The 19,259-nt window shown below is 47.1% G+C and overlaps 4 protein-coding genes across 5 annotated transcripts; 2 read left to right on the forward strand and 2 right to left on the reverse strand.

The window, feature by feature from the left end:
• Nucleotides 1-196: 196 nt before the first annotated feature.
• LOC117837630 (F-box/kelch-repeat protein At1g55270) lies at nucleotides 197-4,119 on the reverse strand. Of its 2 annotated transcripts, XR_004636401.2 has the most exons (3): nucleotides 3,771-4,119; nucleotides 938-2,270; nucleotides 197-835 (listed from the first exon to the last, which is right to left on the reverse strand). XR_004636401.2 is itself a non-coding variant. In XM_034717355.2 (2 exons), the coding sequence occupies exons 1-2, from the start codon at nucleotides 3,834-3,836 to the stop codon at nucleotides 1,020-1,022; spliced, it is 1,317 nt and encodes a 438-aa protein (XP_034573246.1). In that variant the 5' UTR covers nucleotides 3,837-4,117; the 3' UTR covers nucleotides 197-1,019. The 2 variants fall into 2 exon arrangements, 1 of the variants encoding a protein (XP_034573246.1); XM_034717355.2 differs by having other exon boundaries at nucleotides 197-2,270; nucleotides 3,771-4,117.
• A 311-nt stretch (nucleotides 4,120-4,430) lies between these two features.
• Nucleotides 4,431-9,069, forward strand: LOC117837627 (zinc finger BED domain-containing protein RICESLEEPER 2). Its single transcript, XM_034717350.2, has 3 exons — nucleotides 4,431-4,641; nucleotides 6,076-6,172; nucleotides 6,527-9,069. Exon 3 carries the CDS (start codon nucleotides 6,558-6,560, stop codon nucleotides 8,766-8,768), a length of 2,211 nt encoding a protein of 736 aa, XP_034573241.1. The 5' UTR covers nucleotides 4,431-4,641; nucleotides 6,076-6,172; nucleotides 6,527-6,557; the 3' UTR covers nucleotides 8,769-9,069.
• Nucleotides 9,070-9,890: 821 nt separating this feature from the next.
• LOC117837631 (serine/threonine-protein phosphatase PP2A-4 catalytic subunit) lies at nucleotides 9,891-14,114 on the forward strand. Its single transcript, XM_034717356.2, has 11 exons — nucleotides 9,891-10,137; nucleotides 10,525-10,581; nucleotides 11,090-11,173; nucleotides 11,296-11,367; nucleotides 11,539-11,610; nucleotides 11,831-11,871; nucleotides 12,235-12,301; nucleotides 13,031-13,222; nucleotides 13,305-13,394; nucleotides 13,482-13,589; nucleotides 13,902-14,114. Exons 1-11 carry the CDS (start codon nucleotides 10,045-10,047, stop codon nucleotides 13,965-13,967), a joined length of 942 nt encoding a protein of 313 aa, XP_034573247.1. The 5' UTR covers nucleotides 9,891-10,044; the 3' UTR covers nucleotides 13,968-14,114.
• Nucleotides 14,115-14,410: 296 nt separating this feature from the next.
• Nucleotides 14,411-17,707, reverse strand: LOC117837628 (fatty acyl-CoA reductase 2, chloroplastic). Its single transcript, XM_034717353.2, has 8 exons — nucleotides 17,086-17,707; nucleotides 16,887-16,990; nucleotides 16,585-16,784; nucleotides 16,370-16,470; nucleotides 16,010-16,217; nucleotides 15,698-15,859; nucleotides 15,521-15,602; nucleotides 14,411-15,422 (listed from the first exon to the last, which is right to left on the reverse strand). Exons 1-8 carry the CDS (start codon nucleotides 17,426-17,428, stop codon nucleotides 14,817-14,819), a joined length of 1,806 nt encoding a protein of 601 aa, XP_034573244.1. The 5' UTR covers nucleotides 17,429-17,707; the 3' UTR covers nucleotides 14,411-14,816.
• Between the last annotated feature and the right edge of the window lie 1,552 nt (nucleotides 17,708-19,259).

Here is a 19,259-nt window from a genome sequence, read left to right on the forward strand (position 1 = left end):
TTCGCAAATTTGACAAATCATTTCCCGGTCAATGTTTTCAACTGCTGGACATGGTAGAGTGATGCATGTTAGGTCAAACTGCTTGAGCACTAGTTCATTAACATACACCTGACTCGATTTTCAAGCAAATTCATAAAACCAACTTTGGATTGAGCCTGGAGCCTAAGTGCATTACAATGCATATGGGGGCAAAAAATATCAAGCAGGTATATATGTTATTCAATGCCATTGAGCTGATTTGCTCATAGTTCAAAGGGCAACCTTTAGGGAGTCCTTACAAGATTGCATTATTCATAATTCAAAAGGAGAGAATGCTTGCAGAAATTTCTTTTGGAAATAGCACTGATCAGTTTCAACAACTTCTCAGCAAACAACACCAGGCAGGTATTCGTTTCCACTTCCCATGCCTGGTAAGCAAAAGGAAGATCTGTACAGTGACGAGGCTCGTCATTCTTCCTTTTTTGAAAATGTTCGACATCATGGCATCAACCTTTGCTGCCTACATCAACAGTATCAGCCATGCAAATTCCTGAAGCACCAGCTCAGCAATATCATGGAGTACTGCTGAAACAACCACCTACTCCATGGAAGCGTTTGGAGATCTGCATTCGGTTCTACAAAACTGAACTAATTGCTATCTGTACCAATCCATGGGGGACTTTAGTCATAGTGCCCAACCTCTGCTTTGCTCCTGCTCTAAGCTTAGACCGTCCTTTGTCAGTGCTTCCTGCGACTTCTGATTTTTGGAGCCCAAGCTGCCATTCAACACTGGAAGCCTCATAAGCCATGGCAGATTCTTCCTCCGGTCCCCAGTACCAATATCTTGGAAGCTTATCTGATAAATAGGATGCAACCATGCCAAAATTAGAAAGTTCCAAAGACAAAATCAGTGGATGTTTACTGAGGCAAAGGCTGGTCTCTTTGCTAAAATTCATACCCATTTCAGCTTCTAACAGGGCCTCTGAGCCTGAGGATTGTATCTAAATGTGAGTATGTTTCCACTTCACATATGGCCAACCTCAAACCTGGAGCACTTGACAATGCATAATATCTGTCTTCAGGTTACGGCCTGTGATGGTTGACCACAGGTTTGCCATGAAAGACCTGTGCTGCCCCTTTCGAGCAAACGCATCCCACATGCGTGCACTGTCAACCTCAATAACTGTTGTTGGGTCTGATAAATCAATAAGAGTGATGCTCATATTGTTACGGATAATGCACAGCTTTCCATTAAGGGAGACAAAGGCTGCAGCTTCAAGAGCTCGTGAGCTTCCCAGATGGTGTCTGGTGTCAATGAATCTTGTCCATGATCCTGCCTCTCTATTATAAACTCTAAGCTTACAGCCATCACGGCAATCAGAAGAATAAAGCCGCCCGTTGAATGAAATGCTTGGATTCCGCCAACCAGCGACCATTTCATTACCGGTGGCTGACCACATTTTAGATGCTGGTAGATAGACCTCACTCACGACCTGGCGATGAGAATTGAGACCTTTTAGGAACCACTTGCCATCATGTACTACTCCAATGGAGGGCACCATTCCTGTGCTCATTTCAGCAATGCAAGACCATCTATTCCTGTTTGGATCATATACCTCAGCAGACCTCAGAGTTCTTTGTATCCCTTCACACTCCCCACCAGCAACATAAAGACAGTTGTTTATGACACAAGAACCAAAGAAGTGCCGCTTTTGCAGCATATCTGGAGCTCGAAGCCATTTGTTTATCCGAGCATTGTAAAATACAACCCGCCTCATAGACCCATGTACTGGGTCTTTGCCGCCAAATAAGTACAGGTAGCATCCATTGAGAACAGCACAACCAAAACCAACAGCTTCTGAATACTCTGGTGGAACTGGAGGCAATGACTTCCAGAGCTGGTTTACTGGATCAAAGGCATACCAAGATAGCTTCTGATCACGATCCCTTTTGAACACGTAGACCCATTCTTCTGCCATACCAAATTTCTTACGCAAGGAGTAATAGTAATTCGCAGATAAAAGTCGGTTCCATCGTTTACAGACTAACCGCATATTTGGGTGCCCGACCCGAGCAACCCGCATAAGACAGGAAATAGCCAGTTCATCAGGAAGCCCAGGTAGCAGTGGTGATTGAGTTTGGGACCTCTCCTTGCGCGAGCTCCTTGACTTGCGCTTGTTTGGTATGATGTCAGGTTGCATGCACAGCTTTGCACCAGGGACAAACTTCCTAGCACTTACAACGGTTTTAAGACCTCCATCTACCCTGCAATAGCAGGAGACAGACTCTACCTGCAGACACATCAACCAATCAAGTTAGAATGCTTATATCAACCTGAACGTAAAACAACAGAAGATCAAAACAAAACCACAGCAAAGCAACCATCCTTTCATCCAGATATAAATTATCGATAACAAAATATATATTCTTGTCCACCATCTAGTAAAATGTTATGCGGATGATATTCAGACACTCATTGCTGGAAGACTAACCAAGTTATATTTGAAACTATCAATCTTGGGCATTGAACATACAAAATAGAGGGAACATCATTCAGCAGTCAAGTTGGGACAAACTATTTGATAGCTGGTACGTTGGCTTAGAAGTTCAAAATCTAGGTATATCCTTACTCCGTTGAGGTGCTGAATACCTAATAAAGAAAAATTAAAATGTATGGTGTTACAAACATAAAATTAGCACTCAAGGAACAAAAACAACGGGAGCAATAGCAGGTACTGTCCAGATTCAGATCTGAAAGTACACAAGAGTTTATTCTGCTTGCAATCCCAGTAGACAAAATCATGTTAGCATTTGCTATGTAGCTTCATCCTCATTTGACACATCAAATGCTCCAAAACATGTAACTTTTTCATGTGAAAACAGATGGAGCTGTGCTAAATAAGTGATGCTCACACCACGATATCAAATTCCAGTGCATTCAAATTAGCTGCAAAGTGCGAAAGTAGTGCCTTAAGAGCAATAACATCTTTATGTTTCCATCAACTATTATGGGGTACTAACATTGGCACATTGCTATGTTAGTGTTACCAGGTAAGGTAATGTTGCTAAACAGGGTGCTTACAAAATAATGTTGCAACGATTAGTCATTCTGGAATCCCAATTCTATATAATCAATGTTTTCATTATGATTTATTGATTCCATATGATTGGCATGGGCTTTGTCAGTAAGTCTTCTGTCCTTAAAAACTATGCTTATAAACACAATCCCTAGCTAGGCATATAACACCTGTGGCTCATGAGATGTCCCGATGATAGACTAGGCCATGAGACTATGCTAACTAGTAGTTATAATTTGTCTAAGTTTGATTCATTGTTAATAAACTAAGGATGACTTCGTGGCAAGTCGGGCCAATAAAAATGCAACACATGTTATGGCGATACATTGTTATGTCCATGTAACATTGTTCCTCACCAATAAGAAAGTGGCATCTCCACACCACAGCTAAACTCAAAGTAAAATACAGCTAACAAACTAACCCTAAAAGAGTATACCAGAAAAGAAAAATACCGAATCCTCCATGGACAATTGGATCGAAAAATTGGATCTAAACTCCACAGCCAAGCCCTACTACCCAGATCGAGACTTGGAACCATCCCCAAAACTCGCAAGCTTTATCCGCGGAAACGCCGGATTCATGAAGAAAGATCTCAGCTTTTAGGCAATGGTGGCATTTTTGGCACAGGAACCGCCATCTCTGAGCTAATAGTAACCTACATCTCTCCTACGTGCTGCTCGAGGCCAAGAAAGGTGGGAGAGGAGCGGAGCTCACCAGTGGGGCGCGGACACGGATGCCACCCGCACGTCGCGGCGTGGCGCCTCCGGCCGCCGCGCGCATTGCCGGATCGAGGCGAGCGAATGAGGAAGACGCTCGATCTTGGCTTCGGGAAGCGAAGAAGTCCACAAGGCTTCACTCACTCCAAACGAACAGTAGCTTTGACTGAGAGGTCGGAGTGGATGGAGGTGGTGGTAATCTCGGTGCGGGGCAACACGATGAAACACCTGGTGGGCCGGCGTCGGTGCGGGGGAGACTGGCATCACCGGGACGGCGGCGGCTGGAGTGCTCGCCCCCAGCCGATCCACGCGGGGGCCCACCGGCAGCGTCACAGCTCGTGCCAGCTACTAGGCCCATCGACGTGGGCCGCGAGCCCATTCCCCGCAGTCGAGGATTTGCTTTCCCAGCCAGCCACCAAACTAGCTGCGTAAACGAACAAGGAGGAATCACGAGACAAGAAACCACCCGCACCAAAACGAAAAAAAGCAAGCCGGCCGGCCAGCCAAACAAACACAGCCAGCCGGCCAGCCGGCGGCGTTCCACGCGCGGGGAGGCCCCCATCTGGCCCGCCGCCAGCGTCACGCACGCGCGCCAGCAGAGCCCATCGCCGTGGGCTGCGACTGCGAGCCCATTCAATCCCCCGCACCCGCAGCCACCAGACCTCCTCTCTCTTTCACCGTCGCAGCCTCTCACCCCCCACTCCCTCTCTCTCTCCCTCTTCCCGTCTCCTCCAGAGCGAGATCTAGGTTCTTCGTCCTTCTTGGGCCGAGCCCTAATCCTGCTGCACCGCCAGCCAGTCCGCCAAGCCGTTGGTGGGTCGCCTCGCCTCCGCTGCGCCTGCTCCTCCTCCTCCTTCCTCCTCCTCCACGTACGTAAGCAAGCCCCCTCACTCCCAAACCCCCCCGCGCTCGCTCATCATATCCTCCTCTTCTTCTAAATCCGGCCCAAGAATTTTTGCCTTCGGGTTTAGATCTTGTGAAGTTGTGGTCACAGTCCGCGTTGGTGTGCGCTCGGTTCCTCGAATCTGCAGGTGTTCAAGGGTTTCGCTGAGCGGGTTCCGGGGGAATGGGTCTAGATCTGGCGCAAATTTTCGCTTAGACTTTTTCTTAGTGGGCTTTTGAGTGCTCCGTTTGGCGCTAAGAATTATATGCGAGTATATTTTGTACGAGCAAAATATGGCATGTTTTTGAGAGCTCATATTTTGCATACCGTTCTTGTTGGTGGGACAATTACCTTTTCTTCCAACCATCCCCTCTGCCTTTTGATTTCGCAACGGGATTACTCACGGTTTGGCGTGGCTTAGATTGATGCCCGAGGCCTGGGTTGCCGTCTGCGGGGAATTTACAGTAACAGTTTCACTTTTTGTCAAGGTAATTGTAACCTTAACGGCACGGGTGTTATCTTGTTCACATATCTAGGGAGAGAGTCAGTACTGTGCGACCTGACTGTGCTCGAAGCTGAAATTCTGTGGAGACATCCACTGGTTTCTTTGTGAATCTTGTGCCTACCCGAGGGTGGGGATCTTTGAAACGTTGAGCCTAGAGGGTGGGGATGCTCAAATGGTTGAGATGAGTCCAGTGCCCGATAACCCAGCTAGGATTCATGCTAGGAACTTAGTACCACCACCACCTGTTTCGACTGGGAGCTTGGCTTGTGCAAAGGATGAACATGATTATGTTTTTTGCGAAAAGGCTACAGTACATTTGGTGGATGCATTCTATTCTTCAGCTGTTTATGTGCAGTCCCTGTGGTTCTACTACCGAGGTGCTATCCTCAGAACTTTTTACTTTCTGTCGCAATTTGTGACTCTTGAGGCTATTCAACCATGTGCATTCAGCCTTTTGCTTTGCCTGGCTTGGTGACATTGTATCCACTTTTCCGTTGTATTTGTAATGCTACATTGATGCATGATGCATACCATATGTGCAATGTATTCTAATTCTTATACTTACCATCCTATATTTTGATGATTGGAAAAGTCAATCTTTATATTGCCCATTTTACTATATATAATACCATCATATAGCTTCTGGAAAAAGTTTGCATCCAGGTGGAGGTGGTCTGTGGATCCTGTCGTGTAAATTTATTGTTGGTTACTGGCTTACTGCTGCTGTAAACGACCAGAACCTATCATTTATAAAATTGTGCAAAATATCTGCTGTCTTTTCTAGTTTGTTATGACAACTTTGGTGATTTACCCGACAGATTAGTTTTGTTTAATTTTATCTATGAAACTATCAAGTGATCTGATGTGATTAAAATATACCTCACATGATTTTATTTATTCTGTTCATTTTCACAGGCCTTCTTGGGTTCCATCAACAACAAACAAGATCTAGCACACTGCTCGGCCTAGCTCGTACGGATTCTGGATCTTGGCCACCACCTCCCGCACTCCTGTAAGCTATCCCCTTTCCTCCCAAACTCGGCATCCGCGTTCCCTTCCTCACTCGTTACAGTTCGTCTCTCTCATCGTGTTGTACTTTCTTTATTCTTTTGAGTTCATAGATCTGCGCACGTCTGGGCCCAGATTCTGTTGGATCTCTAGGGGGTCGCACATGATACATGCTATATCGATACATGTGTGAAATATTGTTTGCATCTGACTAGACGTTTGTATCGTGAAATTATGATCTATTTGTCATGGTGTGAATACATTAATCGGTTTCATTAATGCTAATGTGTTGAAGTTTATTTAGCTACCATTTTAGCATTTGGATGACGTTCTGATTTTACTATGTGATAACTGACAGATTTCACAAGTTCAGCTGCTAGCCTATAAGCATGGTTGAGGAAACTGCCAATGACACTCAGGTGGCCCAAGATAATGAGATTGCCCCCAATGATGAGGCAATTCAAGGTGATGAAATGGTGCAAGGTGATGAGTTGACCCAAGGTGATGAGTTGGCCCAAGGTGAAGAATTCGTTCAAGGTGATGAGTTGGCCCAAGGTGATGATTTGGTGCAAGGAAATGAGCTGGTTGTTGCTGAGGAAACGACCCCTCGGACCGGAACCAGACGGAGGAGAAAGAAGTCCTTGGTATGGGAGCACTTCACTATTGAAGAAGTTGCTGGAGGGGCCACACGGGCATGCTGCAATCTCTGCAAGCAAACCTTTGCTTACAGCTCTGGCTCAAAGATTGCTGGGACTAGCCATCTCAAGAGGCACATCACCCTGGGTTCTTGTCCTAAGATAAAGAGTCAAGAGCAGAGGCTGGCACTGCCCTCTACAGGTGGTACTGACAATGATGGTGAGGGAAGTGTGGAGCGGCGAACCAAGAGACGCTACAGATATACTGGTTATGCTAATGCTGCTTTTGATCAAGACCGCAGTTGCTCATACCTGGCAAAGATGATCATTCAGCATGACTACCCGCTTCACATTGTTCAACAGCCGACATTCGCCTCTTTTATTGAGAGTCTGCAGCCACGTTTCAAGATTGTGGATGTTGATACAATGGAGGGAGAGGTGTATGCTGTTTATCAGAAAGAAAAAGAGAACCTACTGCAAACATTCAACACCATGCCCGGAAGGATCAGCCTCACCATAGGATTGTGGACAACGAGTCAGACTCTTGGCTATGTTTCACTTGCTGGGCAGTTTATCGACTCTGAGTGGAAAGTACACCGAAGAATGCTTAGCTTCATGATGGTGTCTTCTCCCCATTCGGAGAATGCACTTAGTGAAGCAATTAGCATGAGCCTTTCTGACTGGAACATGAAGGACAGACTATTCACCATCACATTGGATAATGAATGCTCCTCACATGACATCTACAGTGCAAATCTGAGGGATCATCTCTCCAACAAGAACAACCTCATGCTTAAGGGACAGTTGTTTGTTGTGAGGTGCTATGCCCATATCCTTAATGCTGTTGCACAAGATGTGATTGCTTCGATTCATGGTGTTGTCTACAGTATCCGTGAAAGCATAAAGTTCATAAAAGCTTCTTCTGCCCGTGAAGAGAGGTTTGCTGAGATTGCTCTGCAGCTGGAGATTCCCAGTACCAAGACCCTCTGTCTGGATGTTACAACGCAGTGGAACACCACTTATCTGATGTTGCTGGCTGCCTTAGATTATAAGCAGGCTTTCACTACACTAGAGACATGTGATGATAATTACAATGAAGCTCCTTCAGCAGAGGACTGGAAGAAAGTTGAGGCTGCCTGTACTTACCTGAAACTGCTATATGACTCTGCGCATAGCATCATGGCAGCAGCAAACCCAACTTCAAACCTTTTCTTCCATGAAGCTTGGAAACTTCAGCTAGAACTAGCAAATGGCACAGGACATGAAGATCCCATTTTTAGTAGCATCGCAAAGGATATGCATGAGAGGTTTGACAAGTACTGGAAAGATTGCAGCCTCGTGCTAGCCATTGCTGTTGTCATGGATCCACGTTTCAAGATGAAGCTGGTTGAGTTCAGTTACTCAAAAATTTATGGGGCTGAGGCTGCAAAGTATGTTAAGGTGGTCAATGATGCTGTGCATGAACTGTACAAGGAGTATGTGGCTCAGCCACTCCCACTGACCCCAGCCTATGTTGAGCAAGGTGAAGCGAATAATGGGCCAGCCAATGCGAATAACAGTCAAGGAGCTCCTTCCACTGGTGATGGGCTTCTAGACTTTGATATGTACCTTTCTGAGATCCAGAGTAGCCAGCCCTCGAAATCTGAACTGGAACAGTACCTGGATGAATCCCTCACTCCACGTATCCAGGAGTTTGATATTCTGAACTGGTGGAAGCTTAACACTGTCAAGTTTCCAACCCTCTCTAAAATGGCCCGTGATATCTTGGCCATTCCAATGTCCATGGTAAGCAGTGGCAGCTCCATATTCACTGCTGGAACAGGAAGCCGCATGCTTGATGATTACAGAAGCTCTCTTCGTCCCGAGATTGTGGAGGCACTTGTCTGTGCGAAAGATTGGCTCCAGTACTCACCAGCTACCACTGAGGCACCAAGTTCTGCACTGGTCAAGGCTGAAGGGTCTTAGATTCACGTTGGCTACTGCGTCCTTGTCGAACCATGAATCTATCTGTTTGTCGTATCTATGAGTGTAGGTAACTGTAGAGGCATATTGTAGGCTGAGATTGTGAACTGATTGTTATTCTGGTATTTATCTCGTAGAGGTGTAACTTGTTTGTGTCGAACTCTGTTAACTCGTCCTTGTCATGTTATAGGTTTTGTTGTACCATGTTCTGGTGCAGGATGTATCAGCTGGTTGTCTGTACTTTACACCCTGGTTTTGTATTCAATTTGTTATGTACTGTGGATGGATATGGCATGTTTGTGCATAGCTGTGTAGAATGTCTCATTGTAGTATATGCGTCATCAGCCAGTTGTACTGAATCACTGCTGTGTTTGTGTTTGAAATGGTTATCCGTGGCGTGATGGCACCATGTGTTCAACTGTTTTGTGTATTTATCTGTTTAACTGTTTTGTGTAGATACAATATGCCTCTTCATGTGTGATGGCACTCATAGATACAATATGCCTCATGTTCAATGCTTCTTTGATGGGTTTCTTTATTTATGCTGTTTCCTACAACAATGACACATCTTTGCTTCGGTGAACAATCCTATCCTTTTGCTCTGCTTTTTGTACATAGGAGATGTGTCATTGTTGTAGGGCTCTGTGTTGTTCCTCTTAATTCTCATTTTTTATACTTACTGCTTGAGTAACTCTTATATGGAAGCGAATGTAGCTCAGGGTTGCTGCTGCTGTTGAGGTCGCTGAGCAGTGAGCAGTGAGGCGCCAGCCAAGGCTTCAGGTTCTAGGGATTGGTTTGTGAATGTGACTGGAACATGGGACCACCAGGCAGTGGCCCCGCCAAAACCTTCTGACAGGTGGGTCTCCGAGCCTTCATCTCCCAGACAACCCGCGGGCCGCGGGGCTTCCTCTTTGGGTCTCCACTCCACGTCGCCTGACGCCCACAGTTTCTCAGCCACTAACATACTGGCCCCACTCACCGACCAACCTGTCAGCCGCGGACGCGTAGTTTTCCCAGCCACTTGCCACTGCGAACGCGGCATGGAGCGAGCGGGCCCATGTGTGGAGCAGGACGGCCCACATGGCAGGTGGCCGTCCCGTCAGTACCCTCTCAGCCTCTCTCTCTCTCCCTCTCCCCGTCTCTTCCCCCCGTCTCCGAATTTCTCCCCCACTCTGTCAGTCTCACTCCCCGCTCTCTCTCCCTCTCCCCCTCTCGCCTCGCCGCCGGCGACGAGCTCGAGCTAGAGCTTCTTCCTCGTCTCGCCGACGGCGGCGGCGCTATGGAGCCTATGAACGTTGACAACGGCTGCTGCGGTGGCCTCGACGCGCAGATCGAGCAGCTTATGCAGTGCCGCCCGTTGGCCGAGCAGGAGGTGAGATCCAGCCCAGCTATGTCCCCGTTCCATCTGGGTTTCCGGTTCGCTGGGTGCTGATTTCGCGGCACGATCTGGTGAAATGCTGTGTTCTTTCGATCTGTTTGCGAGGACACGCCTAGGGTTTCTCGCTGGCCCTTTGGTAGCACTCCTTTTTGGGTCAGAAGTGTGATCCGGCGATTTTGGGGCTATTTTGCATTTGTTGTGATATGCCAAATTAATCAGCCCAAGCGATAGTTACCGTTAGGGTGTGATGGTACATGTACACATTTGGGTCGATGTAAGTATTAGTCTGCTTGACTAAAAGCAGGAATATTTGCTGTGTAAATGTGCATGTTCATGTTCTAACATTCTTGGAATCGCAGTAATGGGTCCCACATGTTTCAGGTTAAGTCACTGTGCGAGAAGGCCAAGGAGATATTGATGGAGGAAAGCAACGTTCAGGTATGTCATGCTGGCAGTTCGCCCCTCACTATTGGGCTCAGCATCTTTCCCTATAGATGTGTCAGGATATCTAAATTTCTGGTTCCAAAGGCTGTTTGAATGATGTTGGATACGCTTTTGCCATTGCATTCGAGCAACATCGTTGTTTATTGTGTTGCTCCATTTGGATTGGCATTTTTTGTGGTTCCAAAGGCTGTTTGAATGATGTTTAAGAAGTTGGACTTTGAATCTTTCACATTTTCAGTGCTTTCATTTTGGTTCATGTTCCTTGCAGAACGCAACACTGACGATTGAAATAAAACATAGTAATTTAAGGTTTTCCTCCTCCTGTTTCATTCCAATCCATTTGCTCCATCATTAGCTTCTACTGTATGCACCTAAATGAACCAGAGTATGCCTGCATATAATGGTGCGAAGGTTTCCTAGAAGCATTTGCAATTTAATGTGTTATGTACTTTGGCGAGGATATAAGTATCTGAGTTCGAGCTTTTGTAACTTCTGCATGCAGCCTGTCAAGAGTCCAGTGACGATATGTGGTGATATACATGGACAATTCCATGATCTTGTAGAGCTTTTCCGAATTGGCGGAAAGGTACCAACTATGTTGAATGGGCTTTCCTTCCTTTTTTTTTCATGAAAGAACTTCCTACCCAATATTGAAAACATCCATTCCATCCTCTAATCCCTATCAGTTTTATTCTCTCCTGTTTCCAGTGTCCAGACACCAATTACTTATTTATGGGGGATTATGTGGATCGTGGCTACTATTCTGTTGAGACTGTCACTGTAAGAAAATAAATTACTGCTTATTTCCTTCATCAAGTTCTTTTTTCTGGAATTTTGCAGAATTATCTAGTTTCACATATAGTTGAGACTGCAAAAAAGAAAATTTATGAGCTTATGTTTCAGCTCATATTATGTGTTAGTGTTACATATTGACATCTATTCCTTATCCAGCTGCTAGTAGCACTGAAAGTGCGCCACCCACATCGAATTACGATCCTTCGTGGAAACCACGAGAGTCGGCAGGTACCCTCAGTTATTACTTTCTTGATGCTTATGGCATGTGGCTTTTTGGCTACCATTACTTGAAATTAGTCAGAGATCATAGATTATTGACTCTAGTTGTTAAAAATTAAATTATTTCCTTGTTCAGCACAGTGATGTTGTTGCAATTTAGATGCCATCCATCTTAACGATCGAATTGTTTTTTTTTCAAACTGAAACTCTTATTTTACTATGGTTGCAGATCACACAGGTGTATGGATTCTACGATGAATGCCTACGAAAGTGAGTTTATTTAGATGTTTAAAGTTCAATTACTATAATTTTAGGTCTAGTATGTTCCTATGAATTGTTTCATTACCTGTACGAGAAGATTTGTGCATATTCTTCTTTTCTTAATCATAGTTCTCTGATAGCTTCAGATTTATTTTCATAGTATAATATATAGAAATCCCATTTTTTCTCACGTACGCAAAATCTCTTTGGCATCATGTGCCTTTTCTTTTGCTGTATTAATAGGCTTCTTTAGGATGCTTTATAGAGACTCCTTGGTTCATGCAAGTTGATTGTAAGAATGATTTTTCCTACAAGTCCACAACATAATCCTAGCATGCAGTTTGTTTTACTAACTCTTTTGTTTCAAACCAGGTACGGCAATGCAAATGTATGGAAGACATTTACGGATCTTTTTGATTATTTTCCTCTGACAGCTCTGGTGTGTACTCTTTAAGACTAGAAACTCCTTTTTTCTTGAGTGCTGCTTCTATGTGTCATCCTGTCCACAGGCATCATGATAATTTAAAACACTTTGAGTGGTATAGTAGCTATGACAAATTAACAATATATTTATGGGATATGGCCTATGGGTTGTGACTCTTTCTTTATCCCATTAGAGCACGTTTGAAACTGAGAATCCGTAAATTCTGTATATTGTATTTGGGTGTTCCAGGTGTATGGAATGCCCTTGAACATCAACCTTCTTCATTCTTTAGTTGATTCCAGCACTGTAGAATCAAATGTTTGTGAGACCTCAGAGTGTTTGGCCATTAGGGTTATCCAATATGTTGTGCTTTGTTGCTGTCTAGCTTTGTTTTTTATACTTTCTACATTGTTTACGCTTGTTCAAGAACAAGTAATCTGGTGGTGTTGTGGCTGACTGTTCTGTGGAACAGCAGCTGGTGACATTGTGGTTCATCTTCTCTGTTGAAACTATGTTGTCCTCTCTGTAAATCTGTAAATATCAAATTGTATGAATTGATTTTTTTCAAACATTTATACATTCTGATAATGCACAAACAATTCTGTGTGTTCTGTATCTACAACTACAATTGTTGTTTGCTGTAGTATTGCACCGTAAAATAGCTGTATCCCTTGCATTTTCTCAACGTTATAGCATTGTCTGTCCACGGTCTCTACTGATACTATGCTTATGTTCTGCTTGAAGGTGGAATCAGAGATTTTCTGCCTTCATGGTGGTTTATCTCCATCAATTGAAAATCTTGATAGCGTGCGTAGCTTAGACCGTGTCCAAGAGGTTCCTCACGAGGGACCTATGTGTGATCTTTTATGGTCAGATCCAGATGACCGATGTGGTTGGGGCATATCTCCTCGTGGTGCTGGCTACACTTTTGGACAGGTACTACACAATCTGTTTTTCTTTTACCTCTTTTTGTACCTTTTAAAGTCAAATTTATTCATTGATTCCTTTGTTTCTCCAGGATATATCAGAGCAGTTCAATCACACGAACAATCTGAAACTTGTAGCTCGGGCTCATCAATTAGTTATGGAGGGATATAACTGGGCTCATGTAAGCTGATTAAACCTTCAGAAACTGAATCAGCTGAGTTTTGAGTGAGTAATCTTTCATGACCACACATGATTCTTGTATTTACAGGAACAAAAGGTTGTCACCATATTCAGTGCTCCAAACTATTGCTACCGATGTGGCAATATGGCATCCATTTTGGAAGTTGACGACTGCAACAGTCACACCTTTATCCAGGTATATTTACCATATAATTGTTCCTTGCTACTTTCCATTTTCTTGGGCTTATTTATGTGGTATCACCCTGATATGAATGTACTATTGTCTATTGCATGTATTTTTTTTTTAATATGAAATGGTTGAAACTTGAAGTGGAAATTTAAGTTGGCACATAGTGTGTTTCTAGAAAAGACATCATCCATTACCTTATCTTTGTCGTCTCTCCCTAAATATAGTATGTTTCTAAAAAGACATCTCCGTTACCTTATCTTTGTTGTCTCTCCCTAAATAGAACAGCTTTGATGCCAGTTTGTTTTTCCTGTCACGCAGTTTGAACCAGCCCCAAGGAGAGGTGAGCCAGATGTGACGCGAAGAACACCGGATTATTTCCTTTAAGTTATCGATGTTACCTATTCCCAGCCTATGCTGTAACGATCAACGCCAGCATCTGCTGGATCAAGGGCCAGCCAGAAATAACAAGCGAATGCGAAAGCACTATACAAAACCTGAGGTCCCCATTGGCCAATGCAAGAGATGCTGCTATCCTGAAAGAAAGCAAGTGTGCCATGTAAAGCCATGCCTGAGTTTTGAAGCCTTTCAGGTGATCGAAGGGCCGTCCACTTCAACTCTTGCCCTCCCTTTTAGGCATATTTTTACAGAGGCATGGAATTGGCAAAAGACTGAACATCAATTTGTACGTTTGTAGCGTAAGCGTGTACCGATAGGCCTGTACTGATTTGTATCATCATTCATCAATGGCAAGGCACAGTTAAACCCCTTTTCAGTAATCTAAATTTTGGTAAAGATGTGCCATAGTACATGCACATGACTCTTCCGAGTTGGAGAAAGAGAAACATACTACATACCATGCGTGTTAGTAACTGCTGAAGTGTTTTCAGAGTTTGTGCATCCCTTCATGAATTTCGATAGACTGACAAATTCCACACCCTCTGTAGTTTTCTTTGAACAACTACACGATAATACAAGGATCAACATGGAAGAGATGAATAGTGGTATATCTATCGTGAATATTGCAAGCATCATCAATGAACCCACGTCAACCTTAGATTACTGCTACTATGAACCACCAATTAACCTGTCAGGAGACGAAGAAGAAATCGGCCATGGATCCAACGGCAAGATCGGTCGTCGGTGATCCATCGGCCGTGGTGGCGTAAGAAAAGGGTCTGTACACGCCGCCGCGCATCCCTTCGCCCGCCGGCCGGCCGGCCGTGGTGAGGTCCGTCAGACGGAGGTGCTGGCGATCAGCTGGTTGGCGGCGGCGACGCCCCTTCCCTTCATGACGTGCTTCCGTAGCCCCGGGATGTGGACGTTGGTGATGTAGTCCGCCCAGTCGACGCTCCGCACGTCGAAGTGGAAGCGCGCCTTCTCCGCCACCGACATGGCGGCGAGGAGCGCCTCCGTGTTGCCGTTGTCGAAGCGGCCGCCGTAGAAGGTGTAGGGCTGGTAGATGCTGCCCAGGTGGACGGCCTGCTCCACGGACCTGGCGCAGAGCTCGCGCGCCCGCTGCGAGAGCCGCCGCTGCTGCTGCTCCGACCGCAGCAGCGCGTCCGTCTCCACGTAGGCGGCGAACTGGTCCATGCTGTCGAAGAGCCGCATGGGGGGCACCGGGATGGGCCGCCCCGCCGCGTCGCTGTAGGGGCACCGCGTGAAGTGCTGGAACAGGAACCGGCTCAGCTCGCCGAACACCAGCGGGTTCACCGTCGACGACGACACGTGGTACACGTGCATCCCGCCGGGCCCCGCCGCCGCCGCCGGCGACGACGACGACGTGCCGCCGTGCTTCGCCATCGACGCTAGCGTCGCGTTCACCACCATGTCCGCCGGGACCTTAATTTCTCAGCGACGCAGATCGATAGACATTGTTACTGACAAATGCTTGTGCACACGTACGAGATACTGTACCGACTCGACAGACAGCTGCTTACCACATCGAGAACGCCCTCTGGGTCGGCGAGGAACCCACTCAGCTGGCCTTTGCCGTAGTAGAGGACGACAGGGTCCATCATCCTGTGTGTTCATCGTATCAATTCGCCGGTTGCAAGGGAGATCCTTGAAGATACGTGCCTGAATATCTGATCACTGAATTGCTTTTTAACACATACCTGTTCCCTTCCATCCAGCCGGGGAAGGGGTCCCTCCAGGTGCTCTCGATGACGCTGGGCCTGATGGTGACTACCGGCACCTCCCCTCTCATGCTGTTGATGACCATCTCTCCCATGGCCTTGGTGAACACATAGGTGTCCTGCCACCCATGGAGGTTTGCCCTACCAAAAACAAAGAATACGGATCAAACAAAACGAATAATGCTACTTCATCTCTGCACTTCACATTTTTTGCGAGTTGCACTTTGCATTAGATGGATTATTCAGTAGAAGGAAAAGAAAAAAAACACACTAGCATTTCGTGCACTGTACCTCTCCAGGCCTAGATCTTTCATTTCTTGAGCAAACGAAGCAGAATCAACGGAGCGTCTTCTGGAGTAGTCGAAGGCCAGCTTGATCTCTGCCTCGATGTCCAGCACGGTGCTGCTGTGTTCTGAAGATCCCAACTCCTTGGCGATGGTGTCTCCCATGCGAAACGGCTTCTCCAGCACCAGGCCTTGCCTCTGCCCGTTCACATACGCTGTTCGACAAACACGTATAGCATTCAAACACAGTTGCACTCTGTTCGACAAACACGTACAGCATTCAAACACATACGCTGTTCTAAAGCAACTGGAGTAAAAAACAGGAGCTTTTGACCACAACAACTCGTGTGTTTGCACTCTGTCTGACCTGTCGACACTTGCAAGAAGAGCTTGAGCCGTCGGAACCGCTGCGCGAAGCTCATGATCCGGAACGGGCCCACGGTGTTGATGTCCATGGCGACATCGTACCTGCGACCAAAAGTGCGGCAGACTTAAGAGATCGATGTTCATAATGAAAGATGACAGAAGCGTGCGTCTAGTGCCTTTGGAGCTAGCTAGCAATACTGGTAATGCGTCACGAACCTCTCGTCGAACGTGGTGTTCGCCGCCGAGTTGACGATGATGTCCACCTGGCCGGCGATCTCATCGGCGAGCTCGGGAGCGATGCCGATGTTGGCCTCCCTGACGTCGCCGACGACGGGAACCAGCTTCCTCGCGATGAAGCTGCTGTAGTCGTTCCCGTGGATCTCCTGCAGGCATTTGAACAGCTCCGTGTCCACTACCTGCACACACATATACAGCATCCATGCAGGAAAAAACATGGTCATCTGGATGAACAAGGAACGAATGTTAGTGCGAACAAGCAACAACCGCGAGCCGTATACCTCATTTTGCAATCTCCTCAATGCTGCTTCGCTGTCTTTGGCCTTGATCAGCACGTATATCTTGCCAACGTCAGGATTCGTCCTCAGAATCTTCTCGATAAGAACTGCCGCAGAAAAACAGTGCGGAAATGAAGCACAGAACTAGGATTTGGATACTATATGTCTATATATACAGTTATACACTAGCAGAAGCTATCACCTTTAGCCAGGAAACCCGTCCCGCCGGTGATGAGGAAGTTCTTGGCGCCGAGGAACTCGGCAATCCCAATCCCGCCGGCGTGACCTGCCGGCGACGTGGCGGTGGAACCGGCTCCTGATGAATCACCGCCGAGCCCGCGCACCGGGAAGGACGATGACGACGGCCTTGAGCCTGCCGTACCAGGCGACGAGCAGCACGCCACGGCGGCACGCTTCGACAGTAGCGACGGCGGGAGCAGCAGCGCGCCGCCTCCGCCGTACCGATGCCCACGGCGGCGGGCGCCTCCGGCGGCGAGGCCGTGGAGGACGACGGCACGGGAGAGGTTCACGCATGAACTCCCCATGGCCGCGCGCCAACAAAGGGATGCAGGTGCAGGCTAGGTGCGAGACCCGTAGACAATGCGGAGCTCCGCCCCCGCGGTTGCAGCAGGGTAGGTGGGTGTGTGGTGTCGAGGCGAGCTCCTCTACTTCCTGCCTGGAACGAAACGGAACGAGACCAAGGCGGAGCTGGAGCCGAGCCAGTGACCTACAAAACCCCGCGAGCTGCGCTGCAAGGAAGCAGGGAGAGATGGCCAGCTTTAAAAGTTGGTGGTTCGGCGAGGAAGCCCCAGGCCATCTTTGTGCCGCCGTGGGGAGGAGCAATTTATAACGCGCGCATGATGGGGGGATGAGGAGGGGGGGAGGGACCAAACGGAAAGAGAGCCCCGCCCCCGCCCGGGGCGAGCTCTGAGGCCGCCCAACCCAGCTGGTGTGGCGCCGTAGGCGAGGCACGCAAAGCTCGTGCACTTCTTGGAAATGCGGTGACGCGCGACGGGCGATCGGTCGTGCTGGTAGCTAGCTCTGGCGTACACACAACACAAACTAACACGAGTTCGCAACGGCCAACGGTGCCTCCGTACAGCGTGCTACATCCAGATCTCTCTCACTCTCAGAGAAACGCTATGGACCTGCAGCAGCTGTTTCTTATCTCTGTTGTGCCGCCACTATACATGGTAGTCTTAGGGTGTGTTTGGTTGGTCTATGACTTTTGGAAAAGCTGCTATGAGCTGTGGGCCGTAGAAAAGAGCAGAAGACTGTTTGGTCAGAGCAGCTGTGAAACTGTAGGCTAAAAATCTGAGGTCTGTTTATATGCAAATTGCTCGTAATAAAATAATATGTTCACTAATTCGCATTGAAATAACTATTTTAGAAAGGAAAATAAATAAATTTCATATGTTCTTCATCCATCAAAGTGATTGGTCCACAAATAGAACAACATCCATCAAAAGGCTTATACAATGATGTTTGTAGTAGTTAAAAGTTAGCACAATATTTAATCACTTCAGTTATTTTGAGCAGCATGTGTTCCTCGATTATAGTAGTTAGAAGTTAGCACAATAGCAATAACATTGCCTCAAGCAGAAATGTGCTTCACGAAGTAAATGGCTTTGTATGAGTTGTTCTGCAACTTGACCTTCAGAATTGAGACATTCAGTGCTTCATCAAGCAAATGGCTGCGTATGAGTTGCTCTTCACTTGACCTTCAGAATTCAGACATTCAGTACATCTGTGCATATGAATTGTCAGAGCATGACATGTTACGATCAGCAGTTCTGCACAAATTGTAACGCCTCACCCTGACATGCATCCTCTGCTCTCTTAGTTCTAGTACATTGTTTACTTCAACCCTGACATGTTAGATTAGCTGCCATGATATTTTTCTGTGCTTAGAGGTAAGTGTCGATTCTGCACATACTCCTGTTGCTGAGGCAATAGCTCAAACGCTGAATCCACTAACGGCGGCTTGCCGCGCGCAGGAGCACGGGTGCTGATCAAGTGCAGCTTCAAGGTGAACTCGACGTTGTCGTCGGAGCTCTCCCTGGAGGCGGAGCGCACCACGGACCAGTACTGGAAGTACCTCTTGTCGTGCCTCCGGGTCCAGTTGTTCGCCGGGTCCCCAGTCGTGGCCACGAACCGCCGTATCGAGTAATACTTGGCGATGCGCGCGCAGAGCGCGTCGAGGCGCGCGTCGGTGACGAGGAGCGGGAACGGGGAGGTCGTCGAGGGGTGGCAGGCGCAGCCACCGGCGGCGACGGCGGAGCGGACGGCGCAGCGGTGGAGGATGTTGGAGTTGACGAAGGAGAGCGAGGTCTTGGCGCCGATGTCGGCGGCGTAACCCGCGACGCGGGCGTTGTT

Source organism: Setaria viridis, chromosome 9 (genome assembly GCF_005286985.2).
Source record: "Setaria viridis chromosome 9, Setaria_viridis_v4.0, whole genome shotgun sequence".
Lineage (NCBI taxonomy): Eukaryota > Viridiplantae > Streptophyta > Magnoliopsida > Poales > Poaceae > Setaria > Setaria viridis.